The sequence below is a fragment of the Bombina bombina genome, chromosome 7 (genome assembly GCF_027579735.1).
Source record: "Bombina bombina isolate aBomBom1 chromosome 7, aBomBom1.pri, whole genome shotgun sequence".
Classification (NCBI taxonomy): Eukaryota; Metazoa; Chordata; class Amphibia; order Anura; family Bombinatoridae; genus Bombina; species Bombina bombina.
The window spans coordinates 591,720,287-591,738,399 of NC_069505.1; the positions used below are offsets into that span (position 1 = coordinate 591,720,287).

The window sequence follows — 18,113 nt, forward strand, 5'->3', positions numbered from 1 at the left end:
AAACGACAAACAAAGAAAATGATTGACGAAAATCCTGAGAAGCTTGCAAGTAGAAACTTGAAGCATGGACTACATCTGAATCATAAAGCAGACTGTCCTTACAAGAAGAAGGATCAGGACACAAAGATGGAACAATAAGATCCTGAATAAGGTTCCTGCCTGAAAACAACTTTAGGAAGAAAACCAGGAATAGTACGTAACACTACCTTATCCGCATGAAAAATAAGGTAAGAAGAATTATATTGAAATGTCGAAAGCTCAGATACCCATCGAGCAAAAGAAATAAAAACATCAATGGAATGCATAGATGCAATGGAACCCCTTAAAGATCCAAATGCAAACTCCATGGAGGAGCAAGTGGTTGAAACACAGGCCTGAGCCTAAGCAGAGCCCGACAACAGGATTGAACATCTGGGACATTTGCCAGACGCTTGTGTAACAAAATGGATAAAACAGAGAACTGACCCTTAGGGAACTCACTGAAAAAACCCTTCTCCAAACCTCCTTGGAGAAAAGACAAAGTCCTGGGAATTCCAAAACTACTCCGTGAGTAACCCTTGAATTCCCTCCAATAAAAATAGTTACACCCTATCTTATGGTAAATCTTCCTAGATACAGACTTACATGCCTGAAATAAGATGTCTACAACCGAAGTAGAGGAACTTCACTTGTATAGGATCAAGCGTCCAATCTCCAATCAATCAGCTTCAGAGAAACTAGACCTGAGTGGAAGAAGAGACCCTGAATAAAAGGTCCTTACGCAACAGAAGTATCCAGGTCGCATGAGATGACATGCCCACTGGATCAGCCAACCAAATCCCGTGAGGCCACGCAGAAGCGGGGAGGATCACTGATGCCTCCTCCTATATGACTTGAACAAACACCTGGGAAAAAGGCACAAATTGGGGAAATAGACATTCTAGACCAAAGGACCAAAGAACTGTCAAGGCAGCTATCAGCTCAGACTGGAGCCCTAGGCCTGGACCCGTAACCCAGAAGCCTGGCATTCTGACACAATGCCATGAAATTCAACTCCAGACGATCCTATTTAAAAATCAGGTTGGAAAATACTCCCAGGAGCTCCCGGATGAGAAATCTGTCCACTCAGAAAATCCGGTACCCAAGAGTCCACCCTTGGATATGGACCGTTGACAGATAGCAAAAATGAGTCTGTACACACAATGTATCTCTAGTACTGATCGAGATATAGCTGAGAGAAACGCTCTACCCTCCGGTATTCATAATGGAGGTAGGGAGCGCAATTATGCACGTATATCTCCACCCCTCGTGGGTGTGTCAACTATCCACTCCCGGTCGCCATTATTATTATACTAAACGACTGGGAGCAAAATAACAAGCCGCTTGGGTCATGGCACCTATGACTAGAGTCCAGCATTTAGAACACTGTGAGACATGTGGCTCAACAGCCGGAGCGAACAAAATTGCGCAGTACACAATAAAATGACCTCCACAAGGCTCCGCCCATCGTGGGTGTAATATCATGCAGTTCCCGGTCATTTTTTAATAACTACGCCACAGTGAACTGTCTGCGGCATCCGAAACTTAGGGTTAATCTTAGTTACCGTTTTCAGAATCGAAATCCATCTGAATAAAGCATAACCTATCACTCCCCACTGAAAACAAATCACCCACAGCTCGAGTGATCCCTAAAACAAACCGCGAGCTCCTTAGCCCATCAAGGGCGCAACAAATCTGAACCTCCCGGTTGCTAAGAGGAGAGTTAGAAAACCAACGCAGCCGTCAGAACATGGGGACAAGTTTGGCTACTGCTATTTTCCTTTACCACAGCTCAGCCCAATGGTGTGTAAACAATCTCACCCATAACAGTTCAATAAACATAATAATAAAAGATGCAGCTGTCAGTATTTACACAATACCAGGCTGCCTCACATCGTCCTTTAGCCCCTGCTAAGAAAGTACTTTCTGAAGGTCCCTCCTTTACTTATTTGGTAAGAACTCCTATATTTTAAAGTGCTCCACTTCTCTGAGATATATGTCAGTGATCCAGAATAAAAAAGTCAGCACTTACCTCGAATGCTGTGCGACAGCATGCCAGTCCAGCAGGTTTGCAGAGGTCCTCTCCCTCCCATAGCCCTGTGGAATAAGATAAGCCTGAATTAAATGTGCTTAGGCTATCTGTATTAGGGCAGCAACATATATAGGAGGCACAGTGAGAATTATGTCCCACCAGTTCCTATTGCTTTAAAGCTACCAAATGCTTCTCTTTTTACTGTAGAGACTGATCTGGTCTAGGCTACACCCCAGAACAAAGTAGCACTCACTGGTACCACTTTTAAAAATAATAAACTCTTGATAGAAGAATCTATAACTAACACCTCACTTTACACCTCTTCCTATGACTAACACAGGCAAAGAGAATGACTGGGTTGGGAGGGAAGGGAGGAGCTATATATACAGCTCTGCTGTGGTGCTCTTTGCCTCCTCCTGCTGACCAGGAGGTGTAATCCCACAAGTAAGGATGAAATCCGTGGACTCAACGTATCTTTAAAAAGAAAAAGAGAGAAAGGAAGCAACAAGGTGCAGAGGTGTCTGAGGTTTACAACACAAAAACCTGTCTAAATAAACAGGGAGGGCCGTGGACTCATCATGTCAAGAAATAAATTTATCAGGTAAGCATAAATTTGGTTTTCTTTCTAATGACACGGTGAGTCCACGGATCATCTCTAATTACTATTGGGAATCAATACCCAAGCTAGAGGACACAGATGATAAGGGAGGGAAAAGACAGGGAACCTAAACGGAAGGCACCACTGCTTGAAGAACCTTTCTCCCAAAAGAAGCCTCAGCCGAGGCAAAGGTATCAAATTTATAGAATTTTGAAAAAGTGTGTAGAGAGGTCCAAGTTGCAGCCTTGCAAATCTATTCCACAGAAGCTTCATTTTTGAATGCCCAGGAAGAGGAAACAGCCCTCGTGGAATGAGCCGTGACCCTCTCAGGAGGCTGCTGTCCAGCAGTTTCATAGGCCAAACAAATTATACTCTTCAGCCACAAAGAAAGAGAAGTAGCCGTAGCTTTCTGACCCTTGCATTTCCCAGAGAAAACAACAAAGCATAAGACTGTCGGAAATATTTAGTCGCCTGTAAATAGTATTTTAACACGCGCACCACATCTAGGTTGTGCAGCAGACGCTCTTTATGAGAAGAAGGGTTAGGACACAAAGAAGGAACAACTATTTCTTGATTAATATTCCTATCCGAAACCACTTTAGGGAGGAACCCTAACTTAGTATGCAGAACTACCTTATCTGAATGAAAAATAAGGTAAGCGGATTCACACTGCAACGCAGAGAGCTCTGAGATTCTATGAGCAGAAGAAAAGCAACAAGAAACAAAACTTTCCAAGATAACATCTTAATATCTAAGGAATGCATAGGCTCAAACGGAGCCTGCTGAAGAACTTTAAGAACAAGGGTAAGACTCCAGGGAGGAGTAACAGGTTTGAATACAGGCCTAATTCTTACCAAGGCCTGACAGAAAGATTGTACGTGAGGTACATCAGCCAGACGTTTATGCAACAAAATAGACAAGGCAGAAATTTGACCTTTCAAAGTACTTGCAGATAAGCCCTTCTCCAGACCTTCTTGGAGAAAGGACAAAATTCTAGGAATCCGAACTCTACTCCAAGAGTAGCTTCTGGATTCACACTAATACAGATATTTACGTCATATTTTATGGTAATTCTTCCTAGTTACAGGCTAAGAGCCTGAATCAAGGTCTCCATAACCGACTTTCTGAAAAACCGCACTTAGATAAAATTAAGCGTTCAATCTCCAAGCAGTCCGCTTCAGAGAAACGAGATTTGGATGAAGGAAGGGCCCTTAAAGTAGAAGGTCCTTCCTCAGTGGAAGTCTCCAAGGTGGAAGAGAAGACATCTTCACTAAGTCTGCATACCAGATCCTGCCACGCCGGTGCTATGAGGATCACTGACGTCTTCTCCTGTTTGATTCGAGCAATAACCCGTGGAAGGAGAGCGAACAGAGGTAATAGGCATGCTAGACTGAAATTCCAAGGAACCGGCAGAGCATCTCTCAGTACAGCCTGAGGATCCCTTGACCTCGACCCGTACCTCGGGAGCTTGGCATTCTGTCGAGATGCCATAAGATCCAGCTCCGGCTGTCCCCATTCGAGAATCAAGTTGGAAATTACCTCCGGATGAAGTTCCCACTTCTCCGGGTGAAAGGTCTGTCTGCTGAGAAAATCCGCTTCCCAATTGTCCACTCCTGGAATGTGGATCGCAGATAAACAGCAGTTGTGGGTCTCCGCCCACTGAATAATCTTGGCTATCTTTGTCATGGCCAAGGAACTCCGATTTTTTCCCTGATGATTGATGTAAGCCACTGAAGTTATATTGTCCAACTAGAACCTGATAAACCGGGCTGAAGCTGAGGCCAGAAGAGCACTGAAGATTGCCCTCAGCTCTAGAATGTTTATGGGGAGAACAGACTCCTCTCGAGTCCATGTCCCCTGAGCCTTTAGTGAGCCCCATACTGTTCCCAATCCCTGCAGGCTGGCGTCCGTTGTCACAATCACCCAGGTGGGTCTGCGGAAGGAGGTTCCCCTGGGAGAGATGTTCCTGAGACAACCACCAAGGAAGAGAATCTCTTGTTGACTGATCCAGATGTAATCGAGGAGACTGATCCGCATAATCCCCGTTCCATTGCCTGAGCATGCATAACTGCAAAGGTCTGCGGTGGAAACAGAATGATGTCCATGGCAGCTACCATCAGACCGATCTCCTCCATACATTGAGCCACTGACAGCTGAGGAGAGTACTGAAGGGCCAGACAAGAGTCGAAGATCTTTGACTTTCTGATCTCTGTCAGGAATATTTTCATTGATAGGGAATCTATTATGGTTCCCAAGAACACTACCCTTGAATTGGAATTAAGAAACGTTTCCCAAATTCACCTTCCATCAGTGAGAACGCAGAAAGGATAACATCTCCGTGTGTGAGTTTGCTTGTTGAAAGGATGGCGCCTGAACCAGAATGTCGTCCACTAAACTTTACCACCTCCTTGCTCTTAACGTAGGCAAAGAGAATGACTGGGGTTTGAGGGAAGGGAGGTTATATTTAACAGCTTTGCTGTGGTACTCTTTGCCTCCTCCTGCTGGCCAGGAGTGATATTCCCAATAGTAATTAGAGATGATCTGTGGACTCACCGTGTCATTAGAAAGATAGATAGATAATCCCTTTATTGACCATTCCCCAGTTTTGCGTAACAAACAGTTATATTAATATACTTTTTACCTCTGTGATTACCTTGTATCTAAGCATCTTCAAACTGCCCCCTTATTTCAGTTCTTTTGACAGACTTGCATTTTAGCCAATCAGAGCTGACTCCTAGGTAACTTCACGTGCATAAGCTCAATGTTATCTATATGACACATATGAATTAATCCCCTCTAGCTGTGAAAAACTGTCAAAATGCATTCAGATTAGAGGCGGCCTTCAAGGTCTAAGAAATTAACATATGAGCCTACCTAGGTTTAGTTTTCACCTAAGAAAACCAAGAGAACAATGCAAAATTGGTGATAAAACTAAATTGGAAAGCAGTTTAAAATTACATCCCCTATCTGAATCATGAAAGCTTATTTTGGACTTGACTGTCCCTTTAAATAAATAAAAAAACTACATGCTACAGCGCTACCTTACCCTAAATAAGAACTGAATACACAAACTGAATTGAAGCTGGTCAGAAAGAGTACATATCCTTTCCTGCAGCTCTCTAGATTGTCAACACAATACAGGATACAGCTTGAAAAAAAACCAAATTATGCTTACCTGATCATTTTCTTTTCTTCTGACGGGAAGAGTCCACAGCTGCATTCATTACTTTTGGGAATTCAGAACCTGGAGGAGGCAGACACACCCCAGCCAAAGGCTTCAAATACCTCCCCCCACTTCCCTCATCCCCCAGTCATTCTGCCAAGGGTACAAGGAAAAGTAGGAGAAATATCAGGGTGAAAAAAAGGTGCCAGAAGAACAAAAATGTACTGCCGCCTCATAGATAAAACGCGGGAGGAAGCTGTGGACTCTTCCCGTCAGAAGAAAAGAAAATTATCAGGTAAGCATAATTTATGTTTTTCTTCTTAAATGGAAAGAGTCCACAGCGGCATTTATTACTTTTGGAAAAACAATAACCAAGCTATAGAGAACACTGAATGCGTACAAAAAGGCGGCCTCTTTGAAAAGGCACCACAGCCTGAAATTACCCGAAACCCTACAAAAATTTATAAATGATAAAGGGAAAAAAAAATGGAAGCCCAGGTAACTGCTCATCAGTTACACAACCTGCAAAGCCGTGCTAGAGACCACTCAGACCCAGAAACTGCTGAGCACAAAAGCCTCAGAGGAGCCAGCCCCGCGGCTCTCGACTCCCACGAAAAGTACTCCTGACCTAAAGACCAAGAACCTCTATCTACCCCCGAGAGGGAGAATAGAGGACCCCATAAGATGTTTTCAAAGGACCATCCAACAAGGGCTCAAAATCAAACCATAGAGCAAACCCAAGGTTGCCACAGGACCACTGTCCAGGGAGACAAACTCCCTAGAAGGACAAGGACCAGAAAGATAAGTACATACTCAGGAAAAAACATCACTAGGATGACCAGAGGGCCACCCTTAAATCCCTGACACAGCACCATACCACATATGGAGCCCCAGAAAATTGTGAGTTCCCCATTGCATCATAATCAAGTCGAAAAAACGTCAGGCTAGACAATCATAGACAGGATAACTGTCCCAGCATCTAAAAACATAATTTATGCTTACCTGATAAATTTATTTCTCTTGTTATGTATCGAGTCCACGGATTCATCCTTACTTGTGGGATATTCTCCTTCCCTACAGGAAGTGGCAGAGAGAGCACCCACAGCAGAGCTGCCTATATAGCTCCCCCCTTAGCTCCACCCCCCAGTCATTCGACCGAAGGCTAGGAAGAAAAAGGAGAAACTATAGGGTGCAGTGGTGACTGAAAGTTTAAAAATAAAATATATATGCCTGTCTTAATAAACAGGGCGGGCCCGTGGACTCGATACATCACAAGAGAAATACATTTATCAGGTAAGCATAAATTATGTTTTCTCTTGTAAGATGTATCGAGTCCACTGATTCATCCTTACTTGTGGGATACCAATACCAAAGCTTTAGGACACGGATGAAGGGAGGGACAAGACAGGGACCTTAAACGGAAGGCACCACTGCTTGTAGAACCTTTCTCCCAAAAATAGCCTCTGAAGAAGCAAAAGTATCACATTTGTAAAATTTGGAAAAAGTATGAAGCGAAGACCAAGTCGCCGCATTACAAATCTGTTCAACAGAAGCCTCATTTTTAAAAGCCATGTGGAAGCCACAGCTCTAGTAGAATGAGCAGTAATTCTTTCAGGAGGCTGCTGTAAAAGCAATCTCATAGGCCAAACGGATTATGCTTTTCAGCCAAAACGAAAGAGAGGTAGCCGTAGCCTTCTGACCTCTCCGCTTACCATAATAAACAACAAACAATGAAGATGTTTGACGGAAATCTTTAGTTGCTTGAAAGTAGAACTTTAAAGCACGAACCACGTCAAGATTGTGCAACAGACGTTCCTTCTTTGAAGAAGGATTAGGACACAGTGAAGGAACAACAATCTCTTGATTGATATTCCTGTTAGAACCAACCTTAGGGAGGAACCGAGGTTTGGTACGCAAAACCACCTTATCTGCATGGAAAATAAGATAAGGGGAATCACACTGTAAAGCATATAGCTCAGAAACCCTTCGAGCCGAAGAGATAGCTACTAAAAACAAAACTTTCCAAGATAGAAGCTTAATATCCAGGGAATGCATAGGTTCAAACGGAACCCCTTGAAGAACTTTAAGAACTAAATTTAGGCTCCATGGCGGAGCAACAGGTTTAAATACAGGCTTGATTCTGACCAAAGCCTGACAAAATGCTCGAACGTCTGGGACATCTGCCAGACGTTTGTGTAGAAGAATAGACAAAGCAGATGTTTGTCCTTATAAAGAACTAGCTGATAATCCCTCCTCCAAACCTTCCTGGAGAAAAGACAATATTCTAGGAATCCTAAACTTACTCCACGAGTAACCTTTGGATTCACACCAATAAAGATATTTGCGCCAAATCTTATGATAGATCTTCCTGGAGACAGGTTTTCTAGCCTAAATCAGGGTATCAATGACCTACTCAGAGAAACCACGCTTTGATAGAATCAGGCGTTCAATCTCCAAGCAGTCAGGCGCAGAGAAATTAGATTTGGATGCATGAACAGACCTTGGATTAGAAGGTCCCGCCTCATTGGCAGAGATCATGGTAGAACCAAGGACATGTCCACTAGGTCTGCATACCAAGTCCTGCGTGGCAACGCAGGCGCTATCAGAATCACCGAAGCTCTCTCCTGCTTTATTCTGGCAACCAGACGTAGGAGGAGAGGAAATACATAGGCCAGATTGAAGGACCAAGGCACTGCAAGAGCATCTATCAGTACCGCCTTGGGATCCCGGGACCTGGACCCGTAACAAGGAAGTTTGGCATTCTGACGGGACGCCATCAGATCCAATTCTGGTGTGCCCCATTGCTGAATCAGCTGGGCAAATACCTCCGGATGGAGTTCCCACTCCCCCAGATGAAAAGTCTAACGACTTAGGAAATCAGCCTCCCAGTTCACTACTCCTGGGATGTGGATTGCTGAGAGATGGCAAAAGTGATCCTCTGCCCATCAGATTATTTTAGTTACCTCCATCATTGCTAGAGAACTCCTTGTTCCTCCTTGACGATTGATATAAGTTACAGTCGTGATGTTGTCTGACTGAAACCTGATGAATTTGGCTGCAGCAAGCTGAGGCCATGCCTGAAGCGAATTGAATATCGCTCTCAGTTCTAGAATATTTATCGGGAGAAGAGATTCCTCCCGAGACCATAAGCCCTGTGCTTGCAGGGAGTTCCAGACTGCACCCCAGCCTAGCAGGCTGGCATCTGTCGTTACAATGAGCCACTCTGGCCTGCGGAAACACATTCCCTGAGACAGGTGGTCCTGAAACAACCACCAGAGAAGAGAATCTCTGGTCTTCTGGTTCAGATGCAGTTGAGGAGACAAATCTGTATAATCCCCATTCCACTGTTTCAGCATGCACAGTTGCAGTGGTCTGAGGTGTAGGCGGGCAAAAGGAACTATGTCCATTGCCGCTACCATGAGTCCGAAGTTTTGATTTTCTGACCTCCGTCAGAAATATTTTCATTTCTACTCAGTCTAGGAAGGAAACTCTTATAAGAGGGAAGAGAGAACTCTTTATGTTCACCGTCCACCCATGAGATTTCAGAAAAACCAACACAATGTCCGTGTGAGACTTGGATAACTGGAAAGTTGACGCCTGAATTAAGATAAGGCACCACTGCTATGCCCCATGGTCGTATAACCACCAGAAGGGACCCTAGCACCCTTGTGAAAATTCTGTGAATAGGGATGTGTAGATACGCATCCTTTAAATCCACGGTGGTCATATATTGACCCTCCTGGATCAGAGGTAGAATAGACCGAATAGTCTCCATCTTGAATGATGGGACTTTGAGGAACTTGTTTAGAAAGTTCCCTCTTTTTTGGAAACCACAAACAGGTTTGAGTAAAATCCTAGCCCCTATTCCTCTTTTGGGACTGGGCGGATCACCCCCATGGTATGTAGGTCTTCTACACAGCGTAAGAACGCCTCTCTCTTTGTCTGGTTTACAGACAATCGAAAAATGTGGAAAGTCCCCCTTGGAAGAGAGCCTTTGAACTCCAGAAAATATCCCTGGGACACAATTTCTAAAGCCTAGGGATCGTGAACATCTCTTGCCCAAGCCTGAGCGAAGAGAGAGAGTCTGCCCCCTACTAGATCTGGTTCTGGATCGGGGGCTACCCCTTCATGCTGTCTTAGAGGCAGCTGCAGGCTTCTTGGCCTGTTTACCCTTGTTCCAAGCCTGGTAAGGTTTGACTTGGACTGGGCAAAATTCCACTCTTGCTTTGCAACAGAGGAAGCTGAAGCGGGACCACTCTTGAAATTCCGAAAGGAACGAAAATTATTTTGTTAGGTCCTCATCTTATTTGATCTATCCTAAGGGAGGGCATGACCTTCCCTCCAGTGATGTCTGAAAAAAATCTCTTTCAGTTCAGGCCCAAATAGGGTCTTTCCCTTGAAAGGGATGTTCAAAAGCTTAGTTTTAGATGACACATCAGCAGACCAGGATTTAAGCCATAACGCACTGCGTGCTAAAATGGCAAAACCTGAATTCCTTGCCGCTAATTTAGCCAGTTGAAAAGCGGCATCTGTAATAAAAGAATTAGCCAATTTAAGGGCCTTAATTCTGTCCAAAATTTCTTCTAATGGAGTCTGCATCTGAAGAGCCTCTTCTAGAGCCTCAAACCAGAAAGCAGCTGCAGTAGTTGCAGGAACAATGCACACAATAGGTTGAAGAAGAAAACCTCGATGAACAAAAATTTTCTTCAGGAGACCCTCTAATTTTTTATCTATAGGATCTTTGAAAGCACAACTGACTTCAATAGGTATAGTTGTATGTTCAGACAGAGTAGAAATAGCTCCCTCCACCTTAGGAACTGTCTGCCACGAGTCCCGCATGGTGTCAGATATGGGAAACATATTCTTAAAAACAGGAGGGGGAATAAACGGAATACCTGATCTATCCCACTCCGTAGCAATAATATTCACAATCCTCTTAGGGGCTGGAAAAAAAACATCAGTGTAAACAGGAACCTCTAAGTATTTATCCATCTTACACAATTTCTCTGGGACCACTATAAGGTCACAATTATCTAGAGCCGCTAATACCTCCCTGAGCAATAAGCGAAGGTGTTCAAGCTTAAATTTAAAGGCCGTCATATCAGAATCTGTCTGAGGAAGCGTCTTTCCTGAGTCAGAAATTTCTCCCTCAGATAACAAATCCCTCACCACTACTTCAGAGCATTGTGAGGGCATATCAGATACGGCTACTAAAGCGTCAGACTGCTCAGCATTTTTCCTTAACCTAGAGCTGTCCCGCTTTCCTTGTAAACCAGGCAGTTAGGATAAAACCTCTGTGAGGGATGTATTCATAACTGTGGCCATGTCTTGTAAAATAAATGAATTTGACGCACTAGAGGTACTTGGCCTCACTTGTGCGGGTGTTACTGGTTGCGACACTTGGGGAGAGCTAGATGGCGAACCTCATTTACTTCTGACTGAGAATCATCTATTGCTCTATTTTTAAGTGCTAATATATGTTCTTTATAGTTTATAGACATATCAGTACAATTGGGACACATTCTAAGAGGGGGTACCACAATGGCTTCCAAACATATTGAACAAGGATTTTCCTTGGTATCAGACATGTTAAACAGGCTAGTAATGTAACAAGCAAGCTTGGAAAACACTGTAATCAAAGTAAATAACACTTAGAAATAAAATGGTACTGTGCCTTTAAGAGAAAAAAAAGCTGCACAAATTCTGCAAAACAGTGTAAAAAAGCAGTAAACATAATGAAATTTATACAGTAGTATCATATAGCCTTAGTAACTTTGCACAGCTATGCAAAAACAATTAACCCCTTAATGGCAAAACCGGATTGAAAAAAACATCAAAACCAGTAAAAAAGACTTTCTGCACTTTGCCACAGCTCTGCTGTGGCTCCTACCTGCCCTTCAGAATGATTTGTGGGGGAAAAAAAACTTCTTTTACAGCCCTCAAACACGGCAGGAACCTCTGGAGAAACATAAGTCTCAGAGGAAAATAAACTGCACAACTGAGGCTCGAAAATAGGCCCCTCCCACCTCACTCGAGTTTTGAGGCCTAACAGAAAAACACTAGAGTGTCTCTAAATTAACCATGTGGGTTAGAAAACTCAAAAACAAGTCACAATGATCCCTTTAGTCCCTTCAAAAAAACGTTATAATTGCATCATTTACTGAATAAACAAAAACGTTTTTACCAAACAGTGTCACCAGTAACTAATGAGCCCTTCATGTAAGTTGAAATTCCTATCCAAGTGTCTGAATACAGCTTACCCTTCCCTCATAGGGATATTGCCAGCCTTTTCTAGAAATAACAGTGTCTAGAAAAAAATAGACTGAACATACCTTAATGCAGTTTAGCCGGCAAACTGTTCCCCCAACTGAAGTTTTCCTGTACTCTTCAGCCCTTGTGAGAACAGCAGTGGATCTTAGTTACAAAATGCTAAGATCATCATCCTCCTTGCAGAAATCTTCATCCCTTTTCTGCCAGAGAGTAAATAGTACACACCGGTACCATTTAAAATAACAAACTTTTGCTTGAGAAAATAAAAACCTAACATTTTTTGTCACCACACTCCTCTTTGCCCTTCTTAGCAGTTACGCAGGCAGAGAGAATGACTGGGAGGTAGAGCTAAGGGGGGAGCTATATAGGCAGCTCTGCTGTGGGTGCTCTCTCTGCCACTTCCTGTAGGGGAGGAGAATATCCCACAAGTAAGGATGAATCCGTGGACTCGATACATCTTACAAGAGAAAAAGAGCTCTCCAAGTGAACACAGAGCCACCATTAAACAAGAACTCGCGATGACCAATTTCCAGACAGCAAAGCTGACCCTAAGCCCTTATGGACCAAAAATCTCGGCAACAGCTCCCGTCCAGAAAAATCCGGACTCCAAAGAGCGTCCCATCCCAGCAGCAGATGCCACCAGTAGAGAAATGGGCAACAAGAGCCCCCCCACCGAAGGGGAGAACAGACTCAATAATAGTACACGGTCAACACTGCAAAGAGCAGATCAATACCCGAGTACGCAAGGAAGGGAAAAGACCCTACAAGGTGAGAAAAACAAGGACCCACAAGCCTTCACGGATACTGAGGTACCTCCAAATCAAGGAGAGCAAGGAAGTAAAGAAATGGTAACCACCCTATCAATAGAGGAGAGACCCTTCGGCCAATATCACCAGCTCAGTTGATACGACAACTGAAAGTCTACAAGGAAGCATTAAATGCCCCAGAAGACAAGGTAGGGACCTGTCAGAGAGACCTCAAACTTAAACCTCAGGCAGATATTAATCTCCCATTAGAGTAAAAAAATCCCGCCCCCTTCAAAGGGACAAGCAGGAAATCTAAACCCTAAGGATAAACTGAACCACCCATGCCCGTTCCAGACAAGAGACATGGTCCTAAGCCAGAGTCCTCGAAAAACGGAACCGTTAAAAAGATCTAACCTCCTGAGGAACCCATAAGCTGCCTCCTATGGACAGAGCCTTCCACCATCTAAATTCCTTAGACGTAGAGTACCAGCAACAGCCTCTAACCCAAGAGTCTGAAAAAAACTCCTGACCCGTTTGAGAATGGCAACAAGTACCATTGGATCATAAGGTAATCCTTTGTAGACAGGCTTAACTACCTGATCTACACGCTGGTGTAGATAAACTGTAATTTTTCTGACCCCAGAAAGGCGAAGGTCTGTATCTGCCCCCGTACCTTCTACCCGCAGCCCAAAAGGCTAGAGCCATAAGGTTGAAGGATAGTACCTGAGAGTCTAAAGACCACGGTATGACAAGGGGCAGTTTTTAGATTGAGAAGACAACAGTTTCCAGAGATCCTTGCAGGATTGGTCTCCCCAAATCAATAACAATGGGAGCCTTGCAGCTACTGGCAGAAAAGACAGGGTAATCCACCCCCTGCACTCCAAGTATAGAGCAAACGAGACGCTGAGAAAAGCAAGAAAGACATGCCTGTACTTCCAGACACAGGTGACCCCACCCAAGACGAGAAGAAGAGACTCTGCCACCGCAAAAGGAATGCGACTAGGCTACACGAGTCGACATCCAGAAGATACCAAAAGTGAAGCGCAAATCGTCCACCACCTGGAATACTAGACCTCTGGAGGTCATTCCGCATCTCCAAACTCTGAAGGAGTGGAAAACTACGGTTTTGAGTCCAAAGGGACCTGTAGAAACCACAATGATGTCTTTATAAGTCAGTGACGTATTCAAAGCAAATTGCAAGAAAAGACCAACATAGATAGGAGCTCACAACCTTCCATCCAGAAGCGTTGGATCTACGCACTAGGCCCCATACTTAGTAGTAGGATCCGAGCCCGGATCCCGCATCCATAGGCCAAAGTGACATCCATAATCCGACAGGATAAACAGCACCACAAGGGTGACATGAACCGCAAGGAAGAGCAGCTAGCGCCAGACCAGTACCTGCCTGGCACAAGAACAGTCCAGAACTGTCTAAGGGCCAAGAAAAGTCGACCTGAAGGTTCGATAATATGAACTAAAAACAAAACTATGTTCTTAACCAAAAGTGTGCAACTTCCAAAGAAGAGCCCACGCGACCACAAAATCGAAAGTATCTCTTCCAGAGAAAGTAACGTTCCCAAAATGGAAATTATATTGGACATGAGCTTATTAAAACAAAACATACACATCCTAGCCGGATCAAAATAAAAGTAAGGCAGCACCCACGGGTGAACGCCCAAGGAGAATAGGCACGCCAACAGGACCAGTCGATCAGAGGCCCCATTCTCCCACATATAGAACTGGAACCAATACATAAAAGAAAGAAAAAATGGAGACATCAAGGAGATTAACTTCATCCCCAAACGTCTAACCCAGCTTACCACCAGGGACCTAAGGCCTAGGATCCCTCAGCCCACTAGGACTGGAATCCTCCAGCACTGCCAAAATATGCCTTAGTAGGACACGAAGAAGTGCCAGCCTATAACGGAAGGCAAAATTATCCCTCGTTGGATCGATGGGTGACCCCGGCCCCGAGGTTGGGGCCCCTAAAGCCTCAGAGGCCAACGCTTTCCTAGAAAGCCGAACTGAATAAGGCAATCTCATGCCTGACAGGCCCTGGTTGACAGAACACGGACAGTACCTTAAAAATATTTCCGTCGGGAGATATAAATTAGCCAGCGCCATAGATATGGCCATGCGGAACTGTGCCGTAACCTCTGGAGGAAACAAGCTTCCTTCCGGAGTAGTGGCCATAGAGACACCTGCTTGCGTAGCAAAAGAAGGTTCTGGGGCATGCGCCTCACAGGACATGGAATCCTCTGGGGCGGATGGCTCAACGCACTCTAAGTTCCCTGAATCGGGAGAAGAGAGTACTCTAGAACAGCAATCAGAACATAACTGATGGGCATGGATAACCCGGGCCATTTCATATTCATCGCAAGACGCATTCTCCGAATCGGAGACATCCGTGTCTAAAAAAAAAAATCTGAATACTCCATAACTTTGGGATTACAAAAAGACAAACACTAAACGGCACCCTTTTCTACTCCCCCAATGGCTGGGGCACTTACCACATCCTGTGAACCAGACACAAGCCGGCTCTCTGTCGCCACTCAGGCAGAATACAGAAGTGGAAAACAACGTAACCGCACCCGTTCACGGGGTGCACCGTGCAAGTCACAAAAAGGGCGCGCAAATCTAAAGAGATTGCGCCAACTGATAAGGCCGTTATGTTCCGAAAAGCCAAGAGCCTAAGTATTACTACACATTAGCAGATAGAACCACATAACAAACATGATTAAAGTCCCCTCTTTTCAATAAACCCCCTCAGGAGATATTAACCCATGATTCCTTAAGATAAAGGAGTCCCACTGGGACCCTAACTTCTTTTGTTAAAATTACATTCACATATCGGAATAAAATGAAACGATCTTCGTTGTGGAACAGGAACACGGCCCTTAAAGTGCGACAGATAGTAGCCTTGCTTCTGACATGGACTTGAATGAATAAAGGCAGGCAGCGAAACTAGTCAATGCAGATTGCCAAGGAGCTGTTAATATAAGTCAGGATGGTTTTGCAGAAAGCCCCTCCCTGCATCTCCGGACTCTAACCTTCATCCATGCTCTCACTGAGAGGCTGACAGGATTACTTAAAACTTCAGTCCCATTTCGAAAAGTACTACCCTCCATAAGAGACTATCTTCAATCTTCTGACACTTCTCTGCCAACCTCCTGTGACGAAATGCAAAGAATGACTGGGGGATGAGGGAAGTGGGGGAGGTATTTGAAGCCTTTAGCTGGGGTGTCTTTGCCTCCTCCTGGTGGCCATGTTCTGAATTCCCAAAAGTAATGAACACAGCTTCCCGTTTAAGAAGAAAACTGATAGAAAATGCCCTAAATACAGGTATTATTTAACACAATCTTACCATATTGGTCCTCCCAGTCTCGTTTCTGTAATGGAATGTCTATCGTATGAGTTGAATTGCTTGTTTGGTTGTTTTTATCTAGATTAGTCATTGATCTGGCCTTTCTCTTTAGACGAGGGAGAACACCACAGGCTGACGGTGGTGGCATTAACAGTCTATCGGACGCTGTGCTAGAAGTAACTGACGTCGCCCTTCTTGATTCTTTGTTTCCAGAACACATCACACTGGACTGTTTCTCAGTCTCCAGACTCTTGCTTGATCCCAAGGAATACAAATCAATGCTGGACACAGACCTATCCATCTTAGCCTGACTATGGTCTTCTCCTCCAACGCAGTTTATGTTCTCTCCCACTGACACGCTGCGCTGCACCTTTGCCTTGGAGCTAGCGGTGTGATCCATATAAGACTGCCTTCTATTGGTGCTTTGTTCTTTAGTCTTCGTGGGCCAGCAGCCAGGATATGACATGCGTGAACTTGCTGTTTTTGAAGAACCTTTCACTGAAAACAGTTTGCATAAAAATCAATGATTTAAAAAAAACAAAATTTAAGCTTACCTGATAAATTTATTTCTCTTGTGGTGTATCCAGTCCACGGATCATCCATTATTTGTGGGATATTCTCCTTCCAAACAGGAAGCTGCAAGAGGATCACCCACAGCAGAGCTGTCTATATAGCTCCTTCCCTAACTGCCACCTCCAGTCATTCGACCGAAGACAAGCAAGAGAAAGGAGAAACTATAGGGTGCAGTGGTGACTGTAGTTTAAAAATAAATAAAAAACACCTGCATTGAAATGACAGGGCGGGCCGTGGACTGGATACACTACAAGAGAAATAAATTTATCAGGTAAGCATAAATTTTGTTTTCTCTTGTAAGGTGTATCCAGTCCACGGATCATCCATTACTTGTGGGATACCAATACCAAAGCTATAGGACACGGATGAAGGGAGGGACAAGGCAGGCGCTTAAACGGAAGGCACCACTGCCTGTAAGACCTTTCTCCCAAAAATAGCCTTCGAAGAAGCAAAAGTATCAAATTTGTAGAATTTAGAAAAAATATGAAGCGAAGACCAAGTCGCCGCCTTACAAATCTGTTCAACAAACGCCTCATTTTTAAAAGCCCATGTGGAAGCTACCGCTCTAGTAGAATGAGCTGTAATTCTTTCAGGAGGCTGCTGGCCAGCAGTCTCATAAGCTAAGCGGATTATACTTCTTAGCCAAAAAGAAAGAAAAGTTGCCGAAGCCTTTTGGCCTCTCCTCTGTCCAGAGTAGACAACAAACAATGCAGATGTTTGACGAAAATCTTTAGAAGCTTATAAATAAAACTTTAAAGCACGAACCACGTCAAGATTGTGTAATAGACGTTCCTTCTTTGAAGAAGGATTAGGACACAGTGACGGAACAACAATCTCCTGATTGATATTCTTATTAGATACCACCTTAGGTAGAAAACCAGGTTTGGTACGTAACACTACCTTATCTGCATGGAAAACGAGATAAGGGGAATCACATTGTAAAGCAGATAACTCCGAAACTCTTCGAGCCGAGGAGATAGCTACTAAAAACAGAACTTTCCAAGATAAGAGCTTAATATCTATGGAATGCAAAGGTTCAAACGGAACCCCTTGAAGAACTTTAAGAACTAAATTTAAACTCCAAGGCGGAGCAACAGGTTTAAACACAGGCTTGATTCTAACCAAAGCCTGACAAAACGCCTGAACATCTGGAACCTCAGCCAGACGTTTGTGAAAAAGAATAGACAGAGCAGAAATCTGTCCCTTTAAGGAACTAGCTGACAAACCCTTCTCCAATCCTTCTTGGAAAAAGGATAATATCCTAGGAATCCTGACTTTACTCCATGAGTAACCCTTGGATTCACACCAATGAAGATATTTACACCATATCTTATGATAGATTTTCCTAG

General features: G+C 44.0%; 1 protein-coding gene across 1 annotated transcript in view; it reads right to left on the bottom strand.

Annotated features, from left to right (window-relative positions):
* The window catches only part of LOC128636624 (WD repeat-containing protein 62-like), a 368,449-nt gene that overhangs the window by 53,423 nt on the left and 296,913 nt on the right, over window positions 1-18,113 (bottom strand). Inside the window, 1 exon segment of the mRNA XM_053689615.1 lies at window positions 16,192-16,689. Within this exon segment, the coding sequence (XP_053545590.1) occupies window positions 16,192-16,689 (498 nt within the window).